General features: G+C 46.8%; 1 protein-coding gene across 1 annotated transcript in view; it reads right to left on the bottom strand.

The window, feature by feature from the left end:
- elp3 (elongator acetyltransferase complex subunit 3) overlaps nt 1–26,338 on the bottom strand; it is a 36,396-nt gene that overhangs the window by 6,305 nt on the left and 3,753 nt on the right. Inside the window, exons 3-10 of the mRNA XM_083933519.1 lie at nt 24,196–24,334; nt 23,427–23,497; nt 22,564–22,627; nt 18,790–18,858; nt 18,052–18,206; nt 8,868–9,029; nt 8,623–8,749; nt 372–565 (exon numbers count right to left, since the gene is read on the bottom strand). Of these exons, the coding sequence (XP_083789645.1) occupies nt 372–565; nt 8,623–8,749; nt 8,868–9,029; nt 18,052–18,206; nt 18,790–18,858; nt 22,564–22,627; nt 23,427–23,497; nt 24,196–24,334 (981 nt within the window). The remainder of the gene's footprint in view (nt 1–371; nt 566–8,622; nt 8,750–8,867; nt 9,030–18,051; nt 18,207–18,789; nt 18,859–22,563; nt 22,628–23,426; nt 23,498–24,195; nt 24,335–26,338) is intronic.

The raw sequence follows: 26,338 nt of genomic DNA, 5'->3' as shown, positions 1-26,338 counted from the left end.
ATAAAGTGAGTTTGATGAGATGAAGCAGTCAGAACGTTCGGGCGACGCTCAGCCTGAGTGGCTCAGGTGGTGGTTTACATTCAACATGGAAATGAAGAAGTCTTTACGCTTTATTTTGAAGCTGTTAAAGCATGGGCTTTTATTGTGAAGGACTGAAGTTTGGTCCTGGATGTTTGGACAACATTGATGGACTTTTATTGTGAAGGACTGAAGTTTGGTCCTGGATGTTTGGACAACATTGATGGGCTTTTATTGTGAAGGCAGACCAAATCACTCCTGTCATTAAGACCTACTAGTGTGGGGTTCCTCTTTACAGAGGCTTTAACCTGCAGACACACACCCGTCACCATCAGGCCCCTTCCTTGGCTCACCTCTGCACCCGGTAGACTCGTGTCCAGGGCGGCACCAGCGCCAGGATCCGGGCCACCAGGTCCACCAGGGCGCTTGGTGTGTAGCTCTTGTACCGGCCTGTCTTCCACAGCTCATACAGACCCGTACCTCGGATCACCAGTGTCGGGTACAGCTTCAGACCGTCGGGCCTGAACGCTGGATTCTCAAAAAACTCCTGCAAGAAACACACAGATCGGTGTAAAGCATTAGAGCTGGAGGCTTCCATGTGTGGTCTGGAAATGTTACCAACACACAAAGTCACAGCCACTGTTACAGTTTGACTTTTCATTCAAATGGTATTTTTGATACAATCTGAAATTGATTCAACACACTTCAACAAATAAACAACTGGCAACATACTATCTGCGTCTGTGTAGTTCCTGCTACAGTGGGTGTCTTCAGCACCACATTTCAGCACCGTGAGGATAAACACACAAAATACCAGCGTTGCTGTTCTCCTCAAAGCAATTTCAGTCCAAAGCAACTGGACTTGGTTATTTGTCTAGGAAGACGTTTCACCTCTCATCCAAGAGGCTTCATCAATTCATGTACGCATCTGACCAGGACCAGGACCAGGACCAGGACCAGGCTGGGACTGGACCAGGACCAGGACCAGGCTGGGACTGGTCCAACTATCTGGTGTAGAGATCCAGGTATTTAACCTCTCACAGGCCGATGATGTCACTGGAACCCTCTGTGCTCCAAGTGCCAACGACCGTTGTTAGAGTGACAGTCGTTGGTGGAAGTAGGTCTGGACTTCGTTAGTGCTGGTCCAGTCCCAGCCTGGTCCTGGTCCTGGTCCAGTCGTTGGTGGAAGTAGGTCTGGACTTCCTTAGTGCTGGTCCAGTCCCAGCCTGGTCCTGGTCCTGGTCCAGTCGTTGGTGGAAGATGGTTTGGACTTGGTTAGTGCTCTATTGAGTCTTGACGACGGTCGTTTGAGTCACAGGAGGGAATTTGTGAACAGTTGTTCTTTGAGGTTGGATTGTTGAATGAAGGGATGAAAGGGCAGCATTGTAAACTGGAGAGAAGTGGTGTCTCAGACCTCCTCATCTGTTTAGTGATGGCTTCTCTACCTTTGTATAGATGGCCTCTTGAAACACAACATTAATATCCAAGCACCTGTCTGAACCCTGCTCGTGTAAAGCAGATATCAAAGAGGTCGCACAGCAGCGCTCAGTGAACTGAGGGAAATGTTGGTGTCTGGTTTGGTGCCGAAGAAGGGAAAAGCGTGTGATTTCCAGTCATTCCCCTCCCCGCTCTCTGCACACTATCATGATCAGAACCGTGAAGATCTGGAATCGAGGCACATTTTCCAAAATAGGCTGCATTATCGGTATCTCATAATCTCCCTCGTCACAGCTCATAATCACACAAGGACACGTCCCACATGGCCCTGCACTAAATCTAAAAGGAGGGAGGGAGGGAGGGGCGGGACGATCTGGCAAGTGACAATGCTTCAGTACCAAAAAGGGAGATACTGTTTACGGGATTCTGCTACAATTTTGCACATATCAGAGCTCCTGTTGGGCGCTGGAGAGGAACCCTGTTAAGGATGCTTCCCTCAGGACAGGGAGAATCTGTGCACGGGAGATAAGTAAGAGAGGATCTGGAGCTGGGGCTGAGGCGGGCTGCGAGGGGGGAGTTGTAATCGAATTTCATTATCGGGACAGCCGTGATAGACACAAGGAGGATGTAAAGCTCTCCTGCTGCTGCCCTCTGCAGCTCCTAAACTGTGTGATCCAGGCTTACAGACAGTAGGAAGTTAGTGGAGTATGATCAGGACGATGCATACAAGTGAGGTAACGGCCTCAAAGGAAGCATGTTCAGACAGATAGATACGCTTTATTTCAGACTCAAGGTCCATACAAAAAGTAAAAGCAAGACACACAGTAAAATAACCAAACCGGTGCCCCCAAAAACTGAGAAGTGCAGCGCGTGTCACTGTACATAACGTTCACCATCGCCACAACATTTAGATTCTCAGGGCGCACTCACACTGTCCTTCCACACCGGGCCAAAACAGGTTTTTAGGGTAAAGCCTAGTGCGTTTGACCAGTGTGAGTGCAACCGTACCGCGCCTAGGAGCGGCACGCTTGCGGTCTACGGCCCATTTGGGAGAGGTGGGCTTTTGTAAAGCACGTTTGCACATGTACGAGCACGAGTGTGCGTATGTGTATGAGCACGGGGCCTACGGCGGCTCTGAGGTCATTTTCTGTGCGCCTGTTGGGACATAGAAAAAAGAAGGAGGGACCATGTGCGGACATTTACAACAACAACAATGGCGGTGAAAGGTTCACGTTGGTGTGATGCGGAGGTGGAGTGTTTACTGCAGATTTGGTCGATGAAAAGATTCAAAAACAGTCGACAAGACGCACAAAAACTCTGAGGTCTACGGAAAGATTTGGAAACAAAGCCACGCATCGCCATGACGTCATCAATGCGTGTGACGTGTTACGGCGTGATGACGTATAGGCAGCAAGAAGCATTCTCCGAGGCCCAGGTAGTGTGAGTACAAACGGGCTGGCCAGCGGGGGGCAAGGGAGGGGGGGACAAGTACCCTAAAGCCCAGTGCGAAAGGACTGTGTGAGTGCGCCCTCAGAATCAGTTAACCGGCAGATGAACCCGTGCGTTACATTCTCAGAACCGCGTGCAGTGTGTTCACAGTGTGTATATTTCACCTACAGATGTGCAGTAGACACAGGTGAACAGAGTCAGCTTCACACCAACAGTGCACCAACCGAACTTACGTACCAATACATTTGCTCGCACATACGACACTACGAGAAATGTCCTCATCATCTGTCAGCTGGTCTGTGATCACATGACTGAGATATTTCACTTCACTGCAGATATTTAGAGCCTTACCTGAGAGTCTAAAGTCAGGAAAAGTCACATGTCTATCTTCCACGGTTCTGCAAATCTTCTGTTTGAAGTGAATGTGACTGGAAAGGCAAAATAAGCGATCCCTGCTTCCTCTAACTGGCGACCAGTGCTGAAGAGTTCTGTGCCAAAGAGGCCTGAATGGATTTATTATTACCAATTTTCCATGGAGATCGTTGATATTCAAGTAAAACATCCCTTCACTGAAACCTCAGCTGCTGTTTGCATCATATTTGCAGCATTTGCTTCCCATTCTCGTCAAATTGGAGACTGCATGCAAACGAGGGCTTCACCAAAATAGTCGACCACAAAATCATTAGCCCACGAAAATGTCACTGGTTGATTGGTCGCAGGAGGTGGCACAAGATCGGGGAAAAGACAGATGATACATAACGTGATAGAAGAACAGCCTGAAAATGGCAGATTACAGATGCAACCACATTAAAATGGATCTAAAGTGTAACTGTGTCTCCAGTCGGACGCCGTTCGCTGGTATTATCCCTGTCTGGGCGGATCTGCTCTGGTTGATCGCCACCCAAGTGCAAGTAGAATTTATTTACACACTTCTAAGAATCTAAAAGTGAAGTTTCATATCTGTACATGAGCATTTAAACGTCAAATTAGTACAATAAAGTGAGTTTAAAGAGAGAAAGCAGTCAGAACGTTTGGGCGACGCTCAGCCTGAGCGGCTCAGGTGGTGTTTTACATTCAACATGGAAATGAAGAAGACTTCACGCTTTATTTTGGAGCTGTTAAAGCATGGGCTTTTATTGTGAAGGACTGAAGTTTGGTCCTGGATGTTTGGACAACATTGATGGACTTTTATTGTGAAGGACTGAAGTTTGGTCCTGGATGTTTGAACAACATTGATGGGCTTTTATTGTGAAGGACTGAAGTTTGGACAACATTGATGGGCTTTTATTGTGAAGGACTGAAGTTTGGACAACATTGATGTTAATGTGGACGACCAGCAGCTCCAGTGTTTACGGAGAGGAGATCTAAAGGGTTAGCACGCGGCTTTTTCAACGTGTTAGCGTGTTAGCGTCCTTTTGACCGCTCTGGTTCACACAAAGATAAATCAGGACGTTCAAACTAGATTTGGTTCCAAAGAGAAGAAGTTAGACTTTAGTGTAACGGGCGTGTCTTATACTAAATAACTTTTCAAACCTTGAAAACACAACATTAAAATTCAAGCACCTGAACGGACCCGGAATAACAATCGAAGCCCGTCAGTGGCAGGAAAAAGGGCTTTTAGAGCGCACTCCCACTGTGCCTCCGTCCCGTGCCCCGTGCTTTAGGGTCCTTGTCCCCCCCTCCAGGCCCGTTTGTACTCACACTACCTGGGCCTCGGAGAATGCTTCTTGCTGCCTATACGTCATCACGCCGTAACACGTCACACGCATTGATGACGTCATGACGATGCGTGGCTTTGTTTCCAGATCTTTCCGTAGACCTCGGAGTTTTTGTGCGTCTTGTCGACTGTTTTTGAATCTTTTCATCGACCAAATCTGCAGTAAACACTCCACCTCCGCATCACACCAACGTGAACCTTTCACCGCCATTGTTTGAAATGTCCGCGCATGGTCCCTCCTTCTTTTTTCTACGTCCCAACAGGCGCACAGGAAATGACCTCAGAACCGCCGTAGGCCTCGTGCTCGTACACGTGCGCATGCTCGTGCTCGTACATGTGCAAACGCGCTCTACAAAAGCCCACCTCTCCCAAACGGGCCGTGGACGACCAGCTGGCCAAACGCACTAGGCTTTAGCTGAAAAACCTGTTCTGGCCCGGTGCGGAAGGACAGTGTGAGTGCGCCCTTAGTGGACGTACAATGACGGTCCTCGTTGCCCCGTTTCATTACTCGACAGTCGACCTTCGCTTGGTCTTTCCCTGCCTTAAAGCGTAACTGGTTACGAATATGAATCCATTTTATAATGCTGAGGTTCTGCCCTGTCTTACCTTCTCATCTTTTCTGATATCTTCCACTTCCTGTCTGACTATTTCTAGATGCACACTGGGTTTGAAACGCAGCAGCGAAGTTCATGGATCTCAGGAAAAATCCTTAGTTTGGATCCCGGAGTGAAGATGTTTGGGAAGCTGCAGATTCTTTCCCCAGCTCACAAGCATGACGCGTGTCACGGGAGATTAGATATGACGAGGGAGAGCAAAGGGGAGCCGTGCACAAGTTGTACAATCTGAAAGTGTCAGCGAGATAAGAGGGGGAGGGGAGGGAGGCAAAGGGGGGAGCCGGTGTGATTAGAAGAGGACAGACACGAGAGAGAGAGAGGAGAGAGATGGGAAGAAGAGAGACCGTCTGACAGAAGAGAAGAGAAAGGGCAGAAGGAAAAGTTACGACTAGAGAGGAGAGAGAAGGAGTGAAAGATTATGGAGATGAAAAGCACGAGAGGGGAAAAAGACAGACGAGGAGACGGGAGAGAGAACGTATCGGGCTGCAGAGCGAGAGAAAAGAGAGACAGCAGAGACAGCAGAGACAAAGGAAGAAAGTACCGTATTGTCCGCACTATAAGTTGCACCTAAAAACCTTCACATGTCTCAAAAGCCGACAGTGCGCCTTATATATGGACCGATATTGAGCCACAACAGGTCTCCAACTACGGTGAGCAGCCGCCAACGTGTGTGAACAACCTCACTCCAGAAACACTCGACTGGTAAACAAACACAACAGCAGCATCAGAACGCGGTGAAACGTAGACGAACATAAGGGACGATCATGGTTCAGTGTTCGGCACCAAACTGTGGATCCATCACCACCGGACACCAACACACTGACAGAGCTCCAGGTTTTTAACACACACAAGGAAAACGATGAAACTGAGAAAACACCTGTGAACACTGACCCTCAAACACAGGGACAGTGCAAACACACGCACACACGCACGCACACACGCACGCACGCACACACACACACACACACACGTTACTTGTTGTCCTTGTTTTTGTGGATGTGTTGTATTCAATGTTCTGTATTCTAGCGTGTGTGTACTTTTTTTTTTTTACTTTGCTTGTGTAACGTTTAGTAAAGGCCGAACAAGGGACAGGGGTGCAAATTAGTCTGGACTAGAAACCTGTGTGCATGGCGTCTGTTTTATATTTTATATGGAACAATGTACAATGTATTTGTCCCTGCTCAATATACTCATCTCATCTCATCTTCAGCCTCTTATCCTGGATCAGGTCTCGGGGGCAGCAGCTTTAGCAGGGGACCCCAAACTTCCCTTTCCCGGGCCACATTAACCAGCTCTAACTGGGGGATCCCGAGGCGTTCCCAGGCCAGTGTGGAGATCTAATCTCTCCACCTGGTCCTGGGTCTTCCCTGAGGCTTCCTCCCAGCTGGACGTGCCTGGAACACCTCCCTAGGGAGGCGCCCAGGGTTCATCCTTACCAGATGATCCTGAACCACCTCAACTGGCTCCTTTCAACACAAAGGAGCAGCGGCTCTACTCTGAGTTCCTCACGGATGCTGAACTTCTCCCCCTCTCTCTAAGGGAGACTCCAGACCCCCTCCTGAGGAAACACATTTCAGACGCTTGGACCTGGACCTGGTTCTTTGGGTCCTGACCCAGCTTTCATGACCACAGGTGAGGGTAGGAACCAGGACTGAGCGGTAGATCCAGAGCTTTGCCTTCCTCAGCTCTCTTACGGTGCTGAATAAACTCCTAATCGAATCTAATCTACATCACACAGACAAGTTCAGTTTGAGGTTTTTTTTGCCTGTTAAAAGGTTCAAAGTTTTTCTTCTGTCGCACGAGGGTCCCCCACATACAACCTTTTGTCTTTTCTTGTTTAATTAGTGACTCATTAGAGAGGGGAAACAAGGCGTCCAACCCTTTCCACCTCTGTAGACGCTCCGTTGTGGTGCAAACCCCCGTGAATAACCACACTGACAGGAACCCGAAGAAACAATAACAGTCCAATTAAAAGAGAAAGGAGAGACAAATTGTTACTGTTGCTGGATCTAAGCACAATGAGTGACGTTTTTATTTGGGGGGGGGGGGGGGGGGTGTCAGTGTCTCGTTAATCACTTGATTTTCTGTTTTATCAACGTCAAAATCAGCCAAATTAGCTGAGATGGTGCACAACCTCAAACTGAGCCTTCATTTACATCCTACAGTCACGCGCGTTGGGAAGGAGCCTCGCCTGTTTCCGCACGTTGCCATTAAAGCTGCGTTTCCAATCAGATCTGCAAAGGGAGCCTGCTGTTGAGAGACATCTGACGGGATTTTCCATCGAGCCGCATCACAGTTACGACTGTGAGTCAACTGTCACATCTTTCCCCTTTCTATTTTAAGATGCAACACGTAGGACTTACTTGTTACCGCGCCACTGTGAAAGGAGCAGTGATGACGCACCCTGATGCCAAGACATGATTGCTAATGTCACAAACAATAAACTTAACGAAGGACTTGGTGCATAACTTTACTGCTGTGTTTTTAAGTCACTTAGTTTTTGATCAGTTTGTTTTTCATGCATCACCTGAAACGCAAGAAGAAGTTTGTACTTTTCTACGGTTATCACTGTGGTTAGCACTGTTGCCTGACAATAAGAGGGTTCCTGGTTTGAATCCCGGCTGGGGCCCTTCTGTGTGGAGTTTGCATGTTGTCCCCGTGTCTGCGTGGGTTTTCTCCGGGTTCTCCGGTTTCCTCCCACAGTCCAAAGACGTGCAGGTGTTGGGTTCATTGATGACTCTAAATCACCCGTAGGTGTGAATGGTTGTCTGTCTCTGTGCGTCTCTATGTGTCCTGTGATAGACTGGCGTCCTGTCCAGGGTGGACCCCGCCTCACGCCCGATGTCAGCTGGGATCGGCTCCAGCCCCCCGCAATTCATGGATGGATGCACATTTTCATGCCAACGTTGAGCAGAATCCAGTTATCTGCAGACGATGCAGTGGTTGTGGGGCTGTGTATCGGTATTCAAAATCTTTAAAGCTGCAGTCGGCAAATCTGGCAGATCGAGTGGACTCTCTCACGCCCCTCCCCCTCGTAGTCTAAGTTGTACTACCCAGGATCCGGCACCGTCAAACAGTCTGCTACTGTTTTATCATCAGCATCATTTCGTTTGAATATTTGCCCATTTTTTTGTTTTTCAATAAGATGTTCAGTCCGACAGTCTGACACAGCGCCGCGAAATGAGCAAAAAAAAACCTACATCGCATTTACTCTGTTTGGTCAAAAATAGTTACTTTTATTAGTAACTAAGCAACACTGTTGGACGTGTGGCTGTGTGGTCTTCAGATGGAGGCCTGGCAACAAACGTCCCACATCTCATTTACTCCTGATGGTAAAGAACTGTATAAATAATCTGTATAAAAAATAAAATATGTATGAATGCTTACGATGAACTGCTCTACGTCCCTCTCCATGCCCACGTTGGGCAGATCCGGCATCATGTGGGCGACCACTTTGAAGCCGGCGTCCTTCGAAAGGTGGAAAGACTCGCAGACAGCTCGCACCGTGTGGCCTCTGTCAAAAACATGTGTGTGCAAATACACAGTTAAATTACAACGCCTGCAGGTAAGAGAGACGTAATCTATCTCAGAGCAGCTGCTATCACGCTCTGACTGCTGTTTCATCTACTGACCTGTTGGTGTCTCGGGCCACGTCTTCATACACGCTCTGGACTCCTATCTCCAGCCGGGTGCAGCCGTAGCCCAGCATGTCGCTGAGGTGTCGCTTCAGGCAGTAGTCGGGCCGCGTCTCTATGGTGATTCCTACACACTTGGTGTTACTGCGCTCCGAGTATCTGCAGGAGGAAACCGTCTCTGTCATTCTTGCTTTGATAAAACAACACTGTAAAATTGAACAATTTAGTCTTACAGCCAATATTGGAGGTTTCTATGTGCTGGGATCATTAAGCAACATCAATTTACATGCTGCGAGTGAGTCTGCACAGCTCATTATCCAGACGCTAACCTCACATTAAGGACACACTAATGCAATAGAGCAAACTGGATGACAAAATGTTTGTTATGCACATGTGAAATGAGACATTAATGAGTGTTTACTTTGTGTCAAAAGCAAGTTAAATACCTCATAGTCCTCAGTGTGAGGAGATGTACGTCATTGGGGTTGATAACTTTGATTATTAGTTGTTACTTAAGTTATTCTCTCACTGCATTGAAAGGTTGGCATCAGTTTCTATCAATTAAAGTGATATAATCAGTATTTTTGTGATGATGGACATGAGCATAACTGTGTGTATGTGAGAGAAGATCCTTGTCGGGATGAGACACTCAAATGTGTAACGCTCAACTCTGCAAAAACAGATTTTTAAGAAAGTTAAAAAAAGAAAATGAGTCCTATTTTTGTCTAAAAAGGAGAAATAGCTTGCCAAGCAGCGTTCACATAAGGAAAATAGTTTTATTTTGAGCAGATATATAAATACTGTAACCTGTGAACCTTTTCCTAATAAGATTTACCATTTAAAGCTGGATGTAACTAGTGACAGGGTGTGGACAGATGTTGTTAGTGATCCCAGTTAAGGAGCAAGATAATGTTCCTTAGGGCGCACTCACACTGTCCTTCCGCACCGTGCCCCGTGCTTTAGGGTCCTTGCCCCCCCCCCCCCGGCCGCCATTTCGCCGCCATTGTTGTTGTTGTTAAATGTCCGCGCATGGTCCCCCCTATGTCCGAAACAGGCGCACATAAATTACGTCAGAACCGTCGTAGGTGTCGTGCTCGTGCTTGTACATGTGCAAACGTGCTCTACAAAAGCCCACCTCTCTCAAAAGGGCCGTGGACGGTCAGCTGTCCGCAGTTATGCGCGGAGTGGTTGCACTCACACTGGTCAAACGCACTAGGCTTTAGCTGAAAAAACGGTTTTGGCCCGGTGCGGAAGGACAGTGTGAGTGCGCCATTATTTTAAGAGGCCACGTGCACAACCTCTCCGTTTAAGAACATTAATTCAAACCTTATTACTTTCATTTATTACGTTATTATAAACATGACAAACATGATAATGCAGTTTAACATGACCCTTGACTGATTTGGAAAAAGGTGTTAAACAGTTTTGTGTTGCAAACTACCTATTAACAAAATAAAATCTCTTTATAAAGAACTTTCTTTATTTTTCTTTGCTCCCTGACTGAGATTTAAGCGATTCCTGCACAAACAGCCGTTGCTGAGTGGAGGGTCATCGACTAACAACATTTGTTTTGGGAGAAAGTCAGATGCACGTGTTTGTTGATTCAAATATTCAAACCAGCAGCTGCAATCTAAGTGTTTTGTCTTGTTATATTAACCGTGTTCTGCTGCTTGAATAGCTGCACATTTTGAAACTGATCTGAATGAAGGAGGACTTCATCAGAATTAGAATCAGGTTTATTGCCAGGCAATTTTCATTACAAGGACTTTGACTTGCTTTGACGGCGCCTACATAAATATAAACATGAACACAAGCAAACTAAACATGTGGCATTGAAATATATGCATGAAATATAAGTGAGTGTGTTTGCATGACCAGTGCAGGTGGTAGTGTGCAAGTTAAAGTCCAGTGAAGGGGGGGTGTTAATGTAACACCTGTGATTTGGGTACGTTAATATAACGTATGAGTTCCAGATGTCGTTAATATAATGAAGGACCGTTAAGTGTCTTTAACTGAATTCCAAAGCCTGATGGCAGAGGGGAAGAAACTGTTCCTGTGGCGGGAGGTTTTGGTCCTGATGGACCGCAGCCTCCCGCCAGAGGGGAGAGGTTCAAACAGATAGTGTCCAGGGTGGGAGGGATCAGCAGCTATGGTCGCACTTCGCAAAAACAGACCGAAAACACCACAAAAACAGTACAAAACAACTAAAAACAGATGAAAACACCACAAAAAGATGACAAAACGACTAAAAACTGATGAAAACACCACAAAAACGTGACAAAATGACTAAAAACAGATGAAAACACCACAAAAACATGACAAAACGACTAAAAACAGACGCAAAACACCACAAAAGCATGACAAAACGACTAAAAACACCACAAAAACATGACAAAACGACTAAAAACAGATGAAAACACCACAAAAACAAGACAAAACGAGTAAAAACAGACACAAAACACCACAAAAACATGACAAAACATGACAAAACGAGTAAAAACAGACACAAAACACCGCAAAAACATGACAAACCGACTAAAAACAGATGAAAACACCACAAAAACAAGACAAAACGACTAAAAACAGATGAACTCCAGGGGAAAAGGGGGGGGGGGTGTTAATGTAACACCTGTGATTTGGGTACGTTTATATAACGCATGAGTTCCAGATGTCGTTAATATAACGAATGACCGTGACGACGACTGCCTGGTGTTTAAGCCTCACGTTCTCCCCTCAGTGGAAAAGTTGAGGCAGAAATTGGGTTTTTAGTTTCAAAATAAACTTTATTTCTTTTAATGCAAAAATGGCTCCTTTACTTTCATTTGTAATTGATGTGATGAATCTTAAATGGACGGTTTCACATGTTTCCTCCTCTTCGTCGTGACTCCGTCTTGTTACAGATTTCAAGCAGCATCGATTCAGGACTTTGACGTCACTGTTGTTTTGCAACAACTGCACTCAGAAAAACACGCCAGCGTGGAGAGAATGGATCAGATCAGAGGCGTACGAGTCAGAATCTCGATCATGATTGTGCTTTTTTCTCCTAGAGGCCAAAGCAAATGTAAAATGATTGTCAATCATTGACTCAGCGAGCAGCTGCTCAAAGTGAGTCATCCACTCCTCAAACTCTCTTTCCATTTCTTCACTGTGTGTCGTTTTATTATACCCCCCCCCCCCCCCCCCCAGGTTCCCTAATTGCTTCATTTTCAGTCAAATACGAACGACCATCAAACTGATTCTCCGACAGAAGTAGTTTCAACTGCACACCGTGTGAAAGATTCGTGGCAGAGTGTCCACAGAGCAGAAAGTCTGCTGATAAAATAAAGATATAGGACGATTCACCAGGACGTCACAACAGTAATATACAGAACGTTCTTCCAGGTGGCAAAAGCAGAAGCGTTCTCCGATCCACCACGAGCAAACGAACCCTCCTGTGTCATTTAACCAGAGTACAGGACTTGAATTAGTGGGTGATCGCCACCGAAGTGGAAGTAGAATTCATTTACACACTTCTAAGAATCTTTGAGTGAAGTTTCATATTTGTACATGAGCATTTAAAGGTTAAATTATTAAAATAAAGTGAGTTTAAAGAGAGAAAGCAGTCAGAACGTTCGGGCGACGCTCAGCCTGAGCGGCTCAGGTGCTGGTTTACATTCAACATGGCAATGAAGAAGACTTTACGCTTTATTTTGGAGCTGTTAAAGCATGGGCTTTTATTGTGAAGGACTGAAGTTTGGTCCTGGATGTTTGGACAACATTGATGGGCTTTTATTGTGAAGGACTGAAGTTTGGTCCTGGATGTTTGGACAACATTGATGGGCTTTTATTGTGAAGGACTGAAGTTTGGTCCTGGATGTTTGGACAACATTGATGGGCTTTTATTGTGAAGGACTGAAGTTTGGTCCTGGATGTTTGGACAACATTGATGGGCTTTTATTGTGAAGGACTGAAGTTTGGTCCTGGATGTTTGGACAACATTGATGGGCTTTTATTGTGAAGGACTGAAGTTTGGACAACATTGATGGGCTTTTATTGTGAAGGACTGAAGTGTGGTCCTGGATGTTTGGACAACATTGATGGGCTTTTATTGTGAAGGACTGAAGTGTGGTCCTGGATGTTTGGACAACATTGATGGGCTTTTATTGTGAAGGACTGAAGTTTGGTCCTGGATGTTTGGACAACATTGATGGGCTTTTATTGTGAAGGACTGAAGTTTGGTCCTGGATGTTTGGACAACATTGATGGGCTTTTATTGTGAAGGACTGAAGTTTGGTCCTGGATGTTTGGACAACATTGATGGGCTTTTATTGTGAAGGACTGAAGTTTGGTCCTGGATGTTTGGACAACATTGATGGGCTTTTATTGTGAAGGTCTGAAGTTTGCACAACATTGATGTTAATGTGGACGAGCAGCAGCTCCAGTGTTTACGGAGAGGATTTCTAAAGGGTTAGCACGCGGCTAACTCAGCGTGTTAGCATGTTAGCGTCCTCTTGAGCGCTCTGGTTGACACAAAGATAAATCAGGACGTTCAAACCAGATTTGGAAACAAAGAGAAGAAGACTAGACTTTAGTTTAACGCCATTAAATGAACTCTAAACATTCACCATCATTTAGATTTGGAGGTTAAACAGAAAGTTTGATAAAACTGTCGTCTGCAGACTCAGATCTGTTCTCGTCTCCACAAACGCGATGAAGGAGGTTTGTTCCCAGTCGGCCCCGTTACAAGAGGCTCCTCCTCCTCCTCCTCTTCCTCCTCGTAATTTTGACGACGTCCACCCTCTTTAACATCCTCACCCACAGGTTCAGGAGGATCCTTTTCTCAAGGAATCGATAAAACCCTTCACCTTTAGCTGTAAATCACGCAGCTCCACCCCGAACACAGCAGGTTTTCATGTCTCACTGTGTCACAGTGTCACAGCAGCAGCTGGATCTCTGCAGGTCAGTGGAGCCGCTCACGTTCTGACTCCAGGACGGAGGATGTCGTATATAACACATACTTTTACTGCATTATTGCAATAAACCCACACAGTACTAACTGTTCCCTCACTGTCCTCCTCTAGTTGACCTGTGGCGGACCTTCGAGGTGGACTCTCTGGAGCATCTGGAGGCCTCTTCAGGTCAGTGAAGCCGCTCACGTTCTGACACCAGGACGGATCTTGACACCTTCTGAAACGCCGTATAACGCTGTAAGAAGCTGCCAGATGTAGAGTGACACAGTATAATCTCCTGTTATTCTTTAAATGTAATCTGGAGACAGATCCTCAAAGCAACTTCAGTCCAAAGCAACTGGACTTGGTTATTTGTCAGGAAGACGTTTCACCTCTAATCCAAGAGGCTTCATCAGTTCATGTACACATCTGACCAGGACCAGGACCAGGACCAGGCTGGGACTGGACCAGGACCAGGACCAGGACCTGGGCCAGGACCAGGACCAGGACGGGACTGGTCCAACTAACTGGTGTGAGATCCAGGTATTTAACCTCTCACAAGGCCGATGACGTCACTGAGACCCTTTGTGCTCCAAGTGCCAACGAGCGTCGTTGGAGTGACGGTCGATGGTGGGAAGTTGGTCTGGACTTGGTTAGTGATGGTCCAGTCCCAGCCTGGTCCTGGTCCTGGTCCAGTCCCAGCCTGGTCCTGGTCCTGGTCCTGGTCCTGGTCAGATGCGTACATGAACTGATGAAGCCTCTTGGATGAGAGGTGAAACGTCTTCCTGACAAAGAACCAAGTCCAGTTGCTTTTGACTGAAAGTGCTTTGAGGAGAACGACGACCTGGACACATGAGAACATTCACAGGCTTGAGACCGATGTTTTCTGAAGTCTGCCTCCGCTGCTGCTTCTGAACTCAGGTGAGTCGCTGATCCAAACCCCCAGAACAACAGGAGCGAGCGCACGGACACATCCAGCCCGTCGTCATTCTCTCCACTCCAGCTGCTCCAGTGACCATTAGCTCTCCTCACGCCAGCACATATTCCTCCTGATTCCATATCTGCTGGCAATAAATGTCCATCTTTTTACGCTCTGCTGGCTGATTTACACCAATTACAGGCGTTTATGCTCCAGAGAGGATGATCACGTTGTATGAGATGAATCAATAAAAAGTCTATTATCTCAGGCGATTATCTCGACGAATCTCGCTGCCGGGATCGGCTCGGGAGCGGGGTGAGCGCGCTGACCATCATGCGCATACGCACGCTCTCTTTGACACATAAACACACACCACAAATATCACACACTCACACACACACACACAATCACACGCAGAGGCAGTGATAAGAAGAGGCTGTCCCGGTGCTGCCTCCTTCCCGAACCGAGCCGCAGCCACCGCAATTACCACAATCACAGCATCTTAACGAAGAACGCTGAGAACAAATTCACACGATGATGAACACACTGGGGAAGAGACACACACACACACACACACACCCACACACACGGTGGTCTTATCGGACTTTAGGGAATCCAATAGCCCCCGCTGACAAACAAACGGCCTCTGTCTGGTGAAAAAGCTATTATTTGGTCAAATTGTGTGAACGACGCCTTCAACTCTTCAACACACGGCTCTCAGAGTCTTCTCCAAAGTTGCTGCTCATCCATACTGAGCGGACGAGCGGCTGAATTCATTCAAAGCTGGTCTAACTGGGTAAGTGAGCAATCGATAGGAGTAACCGCAGAGGACTTATCGAGTGGCCTTTGCTTATTCTCCTCCTCAGTGGGTTCATTCCACAGCTTAATGTGTGGACATAATCGTCCTATCCTCCTACAGCATGATTGGTGTTCAGCTGTGGTCAGTTTAATGTAAACACATCAGGGTGTAAATGCTCACAGAGATATGCTGCTGTACTTCCCGTGTCCCATAGCACACGAGGGGAAAAGGTTCTTCTGCACTGGGAAAAGAAAGTCTAAGGGCGCCCTCCCACTGTGCCTCCGTCCCGTGCCCCGTGCTTTAGGGTCCTTGTCCCCCCCTCCAGGCCCGTTTGTACTCACACTACCTGGGCCTCGGAGAATGCTTCTTGCTGCCTATACGTCATCACGCCGTAACACGTCACACGCATTGATGACGTCATGGCGATGCGTGGCTTTGTTTCCAGATCTTTCCGTAGACCTCGGAGTTTTTGTGCGTCTTGTCGACTGTTTTTGAATCTTTTCATCGACCAAATCTGCAGTAAACACTCCACCTCCGCATCACACCAACGTGAACCTTTCACCACCATTGTTTTAAATGTCCGCGCATGGTCCCTCCTTCTTTTTTCTATGTCCCAACAGGCGCACAGGAAATGACCTCAGAACCGCCGTAGGCCTCGTGCTCGTACACGTGTGCACGCTCCTGCTCGTACATGTGCAAACGTGCTTTACCAAAGATAGATGCCGTTCACGGCCTCCCAAACGGGCCGTGGACGGCAAGCTGGCCGCAGCTAGGCGCGGTACGGTTGCACTCACACTGGTCAAACAAACTAGGCTTTACCCATAAAACCTGTTTGGGCGCGGTACAGAAGGACAGTGTTAGTGCGCCCTTATTGTTTGTTCCTTAAATCAATGATTAGCTCCGATATTATTTGATCCCATCAAACTGAAGAATTGAGCCAATATAGCTTTAATATAACTGTCTGACACACGTCACCAACTACATTAAAACAACAACAACAACAAACATCCGTCCTCAGGCTTTAAATGTGTCTGACTCTGTGAAAGTGGAACAACTGTCAAACTCCTCAGACCACTGCATCTCTCTTAAACCAGATCACAGGAGATCCCTCTGATTTAAGTCATATATTGAGGAAAAAATCACAATTTATCTGGTTCCAGCTTCTCTAATGTGAGGATTGTCTTTGTTTTGTCTCACCGCAGAAACAATATCCCTCAGTTTTGAACCATTGGTTCACAAAACACACGTCAGTGATGAGGGCGTTGGTTGGTTTTTCACAATTTTCAAGGAAAACAAAAGCAGCAAAACGATCTATTCATCAACGTTAGATAAAAATCTGGATGATGTCTTTTTGTCATTGTCTGCAGCAGCAGAGGAAAGCTGAACGCACGAAAGAACACAGGGGAAACACAGATGGTAGAACAGCGCCCTCTGGTGGAGACTGCTCAGATATGGGGCTGCAGGTGTGACGTACAAAACAGACAAATACTGATGGGGTTAAACCTTTACCACAGGGCGTAAAAGACGACGATAGAGACATCAAAATACTCTCACAATTACCAGTAATGTTACTCCACAACTACATCTGTTCTGTAATTTCTATACCGATGACCAGGCACAGTACAACACACACACAACAACATACACACACAGGGCAGTTGATACCGACGACCAGGCACAGTACAACACACATACATAGATTAGCACCAGACTTAGGCCCTGAAAGGACACAGTCATCACAGCAATATCAGCAGCATAAGTCACAACACACCAACATCATAAAACACAACAAAAGCACAAGTCACAACATATGAACAGCTATTGTTAAAACATCTGATTGCTGTGGGAACAACTCCTCTTTGGCTCCTCCCCCTCGGAGTTTTTGTGCGCGACTGTTTTTGAATATTTTCATCGACCAAATCGCACAGGAAATGACCTCAGAACCGCCGTAGGCCTCGTGCTTGTACACGTGCGCACGCTCGTGCTCGTACATGTGCAAACGTGCTTTACTAAAGCCCACCTCTCCCAAACGGGCCGTGGACGGCAAGCGTGCCGCTCCTTGACGTGGTACGGTTGCACTCACACTGGTCAAAGGAACCAGACTTTAGCCGTGAAACCTTTTTGGGCACGGTACGGATGGACAGTGGGAGTGCGCCCTTAGTGAGGATGTTGTGTGTGTGTGTGTGTGTGTGTGTGTGTGTGTGTGTGTGTGTGTGTGGGGGGGGGGGGGGTCCTCCCTTAACACACTCCTCACCCTCTTCTCTAAACTTGGGCATAAACCAATGATGGCGCTCGCTGTCTTAATCATTTCTTTAGACACGGTGAAGCAGCGTTTAGCGGTGATGCTGCACACAACTGGAACAAACTAGCAGCAGATCTGAAATCAGCCCCGAACTGTGAGTGTCTCTTTTAAATCCAGCATTTCTCTTTTCATGCCTTTAACTGTGTTTTGAGTCTTATCTATTGAAAAAGCTGCTGCTGTCGCTCGATGTGTTAACAGCATGAAACAGAGGCTGAAGCGGAGTTGTCGAGTACCTGACGGCCTCGGAAACGTTGTTGGAGGTGTGTCCTGACAAGGCGTCGTGTAGGTTCCTGATGAAGTAGTCTCTGTACTCCTCGGCCAGAGCCATGAAGGTCCCTCCCATCACGATGAACTCCACCTTGTCCACGCTGTGACCCAGCTGCTTCAGCTGCACGTCACAAAGAAAACACACACACACAGGGCTTTGTACGACTGATGATGACAATATTAAGACATTTTACAGGCTGGGAGTCCAGGAAAGTGCGGTGAGGTGCACGACAACAGTCTCTACAATAACAGTAATGATGATTGATCATAATATCATGCACAACTAATTAGAATTGCATTTTAACAGCAAAAAAAACGTAAAAAGCTCAGTGAAACAGATGAGAACGGTGGCAAATTGAGATTCAGAGAGCGCACGTTTTTACACAAACTGTTGCTTTAATGGATGGATTTGCTCTGCTGCATTAAACTAATGTGGCCATAAATTTAAATAATGGTAATTGGGGTCAGGTCATGGCAGGCGGGTAAAAGCCGAAGCCATGACACTCATTACTGTGTACTAAAAACATCACAAATGCTTATGATTTATACATGCATGCAAGCAAAGGTGATCACTGCACAGAGGAGGACTTGGGGAAATTAGCGGTTGTTCCACAGATACTGAACAGAAGCAGATGAAGAGAAATGCCTTAAATACACTTTTGCGTAGAAGGTAAAGAGTGTTTACGCCGCAGGGTCACACTGACCTGCTCCACCCGATGTCTGGTCTGGAGGTAGGGGTCGTAACGGGCTCGGATCGCTCTCATGGACGTTGGCTGTCAGGGAGACAGAGGGACAAAAATGATTTAAACAGGTGGTGAAAATTAAAGTTGGTAGATATTAAGCCATTAAGTGTAAACACGGTTACACGCTCACAACACTCTCAGGATGAAAACACAAATACAAAAGACGACAGACAGACAGATAGATGAATGGGTAGATGGATGGGTGGATGGACGGGTAGATGGAAGGGTGGATGGATGGATGGGTGGGTGGGTGAATGGATGGATGAATGGATGGGTAGATGGATGGATAGATGAATGGATGGATGGGTGGGTAGATAGATGGGTAGATGGATGGATGGGTGGGTAGATAGATGGGTAGATGGATGGATGGGTAGATGATAGATGGGTAGATGGATGGGTAGATGGATGGATGGTAGATGGATGGTTGGATGGGTAGATGGATGGGTAGATGGATGGATGGATGGTAGATGGATGGTTGGATGGGTAGATGGATGGGTAGATGGATGGATGGTAGATGGATGGTTGGATGGGTAGATGGATGGGTGGGTAGATAGATGGATGGATGGATGGATGGGTAGATGGGTGGATGGATGGATGGGTAGATGGATGGGTGTGTGGGTAGATAGATGGATGGACGGGAAGATAGATGGATGGATGGATGGATCGATGGATGGGTGGATGGATGGGTAGATGGGTGGATGGATGGGTGGGTGGATGAATGGATGGGTGGATGGATGGGTAGATAGATGGGTAGATGGATGGGTGGGTAAATGGATGGGTACATGGACGGGTAGATGGATGGGTGGTAGATGGATGGATGGGTAGATAGATGGATGGATGGATGGGTAGATGGATGGGTGGGTAGATGGATGGGTGGGTGGATGGATGGGTAGATGGATGGATGGGTAGATAGATAGATGGATGGATGGATGGGTAGATAGATGGATGGATGGATGGGTAGATAGATAGATGGATGGGTAGATAGATGGATGGGTAGATAGATCGATAGATAACTTTATTTATCCCTGAGGGAAATGAGGTCGTCGTAGCAGCGTTACAAAACAATCAGAAATACAAAATATAAACTACAATAAGAACAGTTCCACACATTTAAAACACTATATACAATAAACAATAAGATGCTCAGCAGCTCCAGATAAATATTAAATATTAAATATTAAATATTAAATACTGGGCAGACTGGAACTAAGTGGATTTAAGGTGCGAGATAAAGAGAGAAAGGTGCATTTTTAATAACAGTGGTAGATTTCAGTAATAAGTCACTTAAATTATGTGAATATATATTTTTTATTAATCCCAAAGGAAATTCTTTGGTTTGGTTTATTTATGGACACAAAGACAAAACAAAAGGATCAGAGGGATAACGTGAATGTGATGAACACTTTTTTACAACATGATGGAAAAGGACACGACAGACAACACATTCAAATACACACAATACGCCTCTCTAAGGGTTAAAAACAACAACAACAACAACAACAACAACAACAACAACAACAACAAGCACAAATCAGAACACCAGATTAAACCCCATCAGCTAGAATGAGACAAATGACCAAGGCCCCAGTCTAAAGTCTAAATCCTTTCAGTCGCTGCCAGTTCATAATATAATTACAGTGTAGAACAAGACGATCACATAAAGGTGAAGGTTCACCAGGCGGCTCCAAAACAACAATAACAATATGAGACAACATCATCAATAGTGCATCAAATATGAAAATAAAGTGTCTAAGGAGCAAGGTGCAAATAAAGAGTCCCTAACAGAACAATAGAAGTAAGAGAAGTGAAGTACAGAAGGAAGATAAATCGTAACGCCCTTTCAAAATATGATTTCTGAGTCCAAGCCTTGTATTGTGTCGGTTTTGTTTCAACGGAGCGTTCGGACCCAGAACTCTTATTTTGAAAGGGTGTTACTTCAGAATGAACGGCCGGATTGCATCAGATAATGAAGGTAAGGATAGCACATTATATTAAAAGTAACTGTACTTGACAACCATAATAATGAAATGAAATATAATATTGCACAGTGGTGTGGTGGTTAGCACTGTCGCCTCACAGCAAGAGGGTTCCTGGTTCGAATCCCGGGGCCCGTGTCTGCGTGGGTTTTCTCCGGGTTCTCCGGTTTCCTCCCACAGTCTAAAGACGTGCAGGTGTTCGGTTCATTGATGACTCTAAATCGCCCGTAGGTGTGAATGTGAGTCTCTTATGTGCCCTGTAGACTGGCGTCCTGTCCAGGGTGTGCCCCGCCTCACGCCTGATGCCAGCTCAGCCGGGACCATCGACCCCGTCAGGGACAAGCGGTTGCAGATGACGGATGGAATATCGCACATGACAGTGAAACTATCGCACACATTGTATTAAACCATGTAACAGACACGATGTAATGAACAGATACATTGCATTGATAATGAACAGAATACGGATCATGGTGATGGAAATGAATATTGCATAACAGTAAGTAATGTAAGACGTATACGTTAACGGTGATGTCACAATAAGCAGGTGAGTCTACAGAGACAGACACAGATGACTTTACAGGGTTCCTAAACATTTTCAAGACCTTTTCAGACTTATTAAACATCTGAAAACTGTTAGATGCTTATGATTATAAATGATGACTATGACATATGCCTTCTCCAGATCCACAAAGCACATGTAGACTGGTTGGGCACACTCCCAGACCCCCACAGGATCCTTGCGAGAGTGAAGAGCTGGTCCGTTGTTCCACGTCAAGGACTGAATCCACATTGTTCCTCTTCAATCTGAGGTTCAACTATAGGACGAATCCTTGCGTAAGTGAAGAGCTGGAACAATCCGCATTGTTCCTCTTCAGTCTGAGGTTCTATGGGACGAACCTCCTTTCCAGCACCTTGGAGTCGACTTTACCAGGGAGGCTGAGTAGTGTGATCCCCCTGTAACTGGCTCACACCCTCTGGTCCCCCTTTTTAAACAGGGGAACCACCACCCCGGTCTGCCACTCCCTCGGCACTGTCCCAGACTTCCACGCAATGTTGCAGAGACGTGTGGACCAGGACCAGGACGGCCCCTCCAGACCCAGAGCTTTCAGCATGTCTGGATGCAGCTCATGGATCCTGGGGCTTTGCCTCTGTGGACTCGTTTCCTTCCTCAGTGACTTCTGTCAGAGATGTTGACGATGATCCCCATCAGCCTCCAGCTCTGCCTCTACAAAAGAGGGCGTGTTGGGCCGATTCAGGAGTTCCTCAACGTCCTTCCACCGCCCCATAACCTCATCGACTGAGGTCCCCAGCGTCCCGTCCTTACTGTAAACAGCTTGGACGGTTCCCCGTTTCCCCCTCCTGAGGTGCTGAATGGTGGTCCAGAAGCACCTCGGTGCCCCCCAAAGTCCTTCTCCAGGACTTCTCTGAACTCCTCCCAAACCCGCTGCTTTGCCCCTGACCCAGCAGAGGCTGCAGCCCTTCAGACCTGTCGGTACCTTGCAACCACCTCCGGAGTCTTCTGGGAGAACAGATCCTGAAGGCCTCCTTCTTCAGTCGGACAGCTTCCCTGACCACCGGTGTCCACCATGGTGTTGGAGGATCACCCCCCCTTGAGGCACCTAAGACCTTCCCTTTATCCAAACGTATCCAGAGCTGGAAATGACTCAAATTGAGTTCCAGACTTCTCCAGACTGCGTAGGAAGCAGAGTTCTGTTTGTGTGTAAACTCACAGAAAGGCAGAATGAAAGTACCTTACCTCATAGCCGGTGTAAGACTGCGTAGAGTACTCAAAGTCTGAGTCCGGTCCACCGGGACAGTAGCTGCCAGAGTAAACAAGACTTAATAAACATGTGTTTGTGAAAAACAAAGTCTTCTAAATTAGCAGTACCAAATGGGAACCTCTCATGGTGCATTCATCTACATCACTTGCGGTTTAAGCTAGGGCGCACTCCCACTGTCCATCCGTAACGTGCCCGAGCACATTTCACGGCTTCCTTTGACCAGTGTGAGTGCAACCGTACCACGCCTAGGAGTGGCACGCTTGCCGTCCACGGCCCGTTTGGGAGAGGTGGGCTTTTGTAAAGCACGAGCGTGTGCACGTGTACGAGCACGAGGCCTACGGCGGTTCTGAGGTCATTTCCTGTGCGCCTGTTGGGACATAGAGAAAAGAAGGAGGGACCATGCGCGGACATTTCAAACAATGGCGGCGAAAGGTCCACGTTGGTGTGATGCGGAGGTGGAGTGTTTACTGCAGATTTGGTCGATGAAAAGATTCAAAAACAGTCGACAAGACGCACAAAAACTCCGAGGTCTACGGAAAGATCTGGAAACAAAGCCACGCATCGCCATGACGTCATCAATGCGTGTGACGTGTTACGGCGTGATGACGTATAGGCAGCAAGAAGCATTCTCCGAGGCCCAGGTAGTGTGAGTACAAACGGGCCTGGAGGGGGGGACAAGGACCCTAAAGCACGGGGCACGGGACGGAGGCACAGTGGGAGGGCGCCCTAATTTGACCTGAACTTGTTCAAATGTAAACGATCATGAAATCATGCACAATTTTCAAAAACAGAATTAAAACTCTTCAGAAAGTTAGGGAGCAGGACACTTGTTACTCACACGCAGATGTTTCCCGTGAAGCTGATGTGCGGACACCGATGTGGTTTGCACATCACAGCCACCACTGCGATCTGGACACAAGACAAGTTCTGACTTAACGGCTTCATGAACACTCGTCAATTCAACAACTAGCTGTCAACTACTGAATGAATCGTCAGCTCTTATGATAGTCGTTCGTCTTTTTTAGTCATTTCATACGAATGCTCTGATTTCAGCTACTTAAAACGGACTATTTTCCCGTTTCTTTCCTCCGTTATGACGGGAAATGAAAATCAGTGAGTTGTGGACAAAACAAGACGTCATCTTGGGTTTTAAGAGACACAGGTAAACAGTTTATAGACAGGGTTCGAACACCGTTTCAAGGGCTTTTCCAGAGCTTTATAACTGTGGTGAATTACAGATTTCTAAAAATACATAAAAAATGATTATTCGACTTTTTTAGGACCGATGGCGATACTGACGACTTTCTTGAGCCAATATTTTGAACCGATACAACTTTTGCTCCCTCAATTTACATCATAATAATTACACAAAGATATCAAATGTTATGAGTCTCAATTCAAAAAAACGAACATGAGTTAAAAAAGGCGTCCCCAGCCACACAGAGCTGCCTGTGGACGCCTGTCTGTAAACAATGCCGGGGGGGAAACTATCGGCGTACGCAGCAGCCCGCATCGGCCGATAGGATAAACGTTAAAAATCGCTCTAGCACTAGACTGTCTGGTTACAGCCCCGGTCGGAGAGTGACAGTGACACGGGGGCTACATACCCCACTGGCGGTGCGGATGGGTTTGGCCTTCAGCTTGGGCACCAGAGCGCGGCGGTACTGCGGTGGGACGGCAGCGATGATGTCCACCAGTCGAGGCTGGGCTTCAAGTCCATATTTAGCAGAAGTCTTAGTCTTCACTCTTTGGGAAACAGAATCATACAAAGAAAAGAGTTGGTTTGTTTAATTTATTCACCACAGTGTGGAAATTAGTCTTTGGTCTCGTCAACAACACAAACATCTTCAGACAGCAGCGGCAGTTACATTAAAATGCATCACACGACTTTGCCTTGGTACTTTGCATCGTCCACCAGAGGGAAGACGTTCAGACTCCCTGTTGAGTGGATGAGAGTGAGCGTTTGCCTGTTTCCTCAGCACTTCCTCGCACATACGAATCAATTGTTCCTGCTCATCTCTGTGATTTCTGAGGTTTACTTTTCTCTGCAGCTGCTTCTTCCTTTTACGTTTGCATAGTTTAGTGCACATGGTCGTAGGAGAGCATCCGTAATACTAATTTTAACATGAACAGAATCAACGTACACGTCAAAAGGACAAAGTTCCGATCAACGGGTCACAAAAGACACGATCACACCACGGTCTCAGTATAAATGCACATGGATCAGGTTCAGCTTCACGGACACTTTAAGGGCTCTTTACAAAAAGAGCATGTTGTGTCAGTTATGTTGCTGATCTAACAGTCGTGTTAATTCCACAATCAGCGTGTTATCATCAGTCAAAACAGTGGTTGACTCACATTTAAACAGGTGGTCTGTGCTGGGCCCTTATAAGGGTTTAACACACACACGCACGCACGCACGCACGCACGCACGCACACACGCATTTGTGTCCTGCACACAAAGAGCCCAACCCTCATGGGTTTGTAAGACAACATCACATTGCATTCAATACAGATTATTATACAGCTCCATCTTTTTTTGGGCAGTTTTCAAGCCTTTGTTTTGTAGGACAGACAGGAAATGGGGTGAGAGAGAGAGGGGGAGACATGCAGCAAAGGGCCACAGGTCGGAGTCGAACCCGCGGCCGCAGCCTCGAGGACCATCAGCCTCTTTTACTCTAACAACTCAGCCACCGGCCGCCCCTCACACACCTCCATCTTTGCTTTTTTGGGCAGTTTTTCAAGCCTTTATTTTGAAGGACAGATAGGAAATGGGGTGAGAGAGAGAGGGGGAGACACGCAGCAAAGGGCCACAGGTTGGAGTTGAACCCGAGGACCTTCAGTGTCTTTTACTCTAACCACTCAGCCACCGGCCGCCCCTCATACACCTCCATCTTTTCTTTTTTGGGCAGTTTTTCAAGCCTTTATTTTGTAGGACAGACAGGAAATGGGGTGAGAGAGAGAGGGGGAGACACGCAGCAAAGGGCCACAGGTTGGAGTTTAACCCGAGGACCTTCAGTGTCTTTTACCCTAACCACTCAGCCACCGGCCGCCCCTCACACACCTCCATCTTTTCTTTTTGGGCAGTTTTTCAAGCCTTTATTTTGTAGGACAGACAGGAAATGGGGTGAGAGAGAGAGGAGGAGAAACGCAGCAAAGGGCCACAGGTTGGAGTCAAACCCGAGGACCTTCAGCCTCTTTTACTCTAACCACTCAGCCACCGGCCGCCCCTCACACACCTCCATCTTTGAACCAAATATTCCTCCTTCTCTCCAGGTTTCACCAGAAACTCTGCCACAGAAAAGGTTCATTTTTAAAACACAACTCCAGTTTTTCAAACGAGCATCAATGGACGACGTTTGAGTGAAAACACGTTCATCAAATCATCAGAAACTGGGAAATAAAACATCAAGTGAGTCTCATCCTTAATCTCCCCCAGGTCACACATCAGACCTCTGCGGTCCTGCTCTGGATCACTTGACCTGCGTGACACATCAGACCTCTGCCGTCCTGCTCTGGATCATTGGACCTGCGTGTCTCCAGAACCGTGCACGCAGCGATCTCTGGCCTTTACTCAGATCATCGTTTACACAGGGCTCTAAACTGTGACACCCTTTAATTAAACTCCATTTGGGCTCGTCCCACATGTCCACTGACCGTTTAAACCTCTGGAACACGCCGCTCCTTATCTCTTGAATGTTACAAAGTAATAGCATCTCATCTCATCTTCAGCCTCTTATCCGGGGTCAG

The sequence above is a fragment of the Echiichthys vipera genome, assembly GCF_963691815.1.
Source record: "Echiichthys vipera genome assembly, chromosome: 19".
In the NCBI taxonomy this organism is placed as follows: Eukaryota; Metazoa; Chordata; class Actinopteri; order Perciformes; family Trachinidae; genus Echiichthys; species Echiichthys vipera.
Note: the sequence above shows the minus strand (reverse complement) of the source record. Positions and strands in the feature narration are given on the sequence as shown.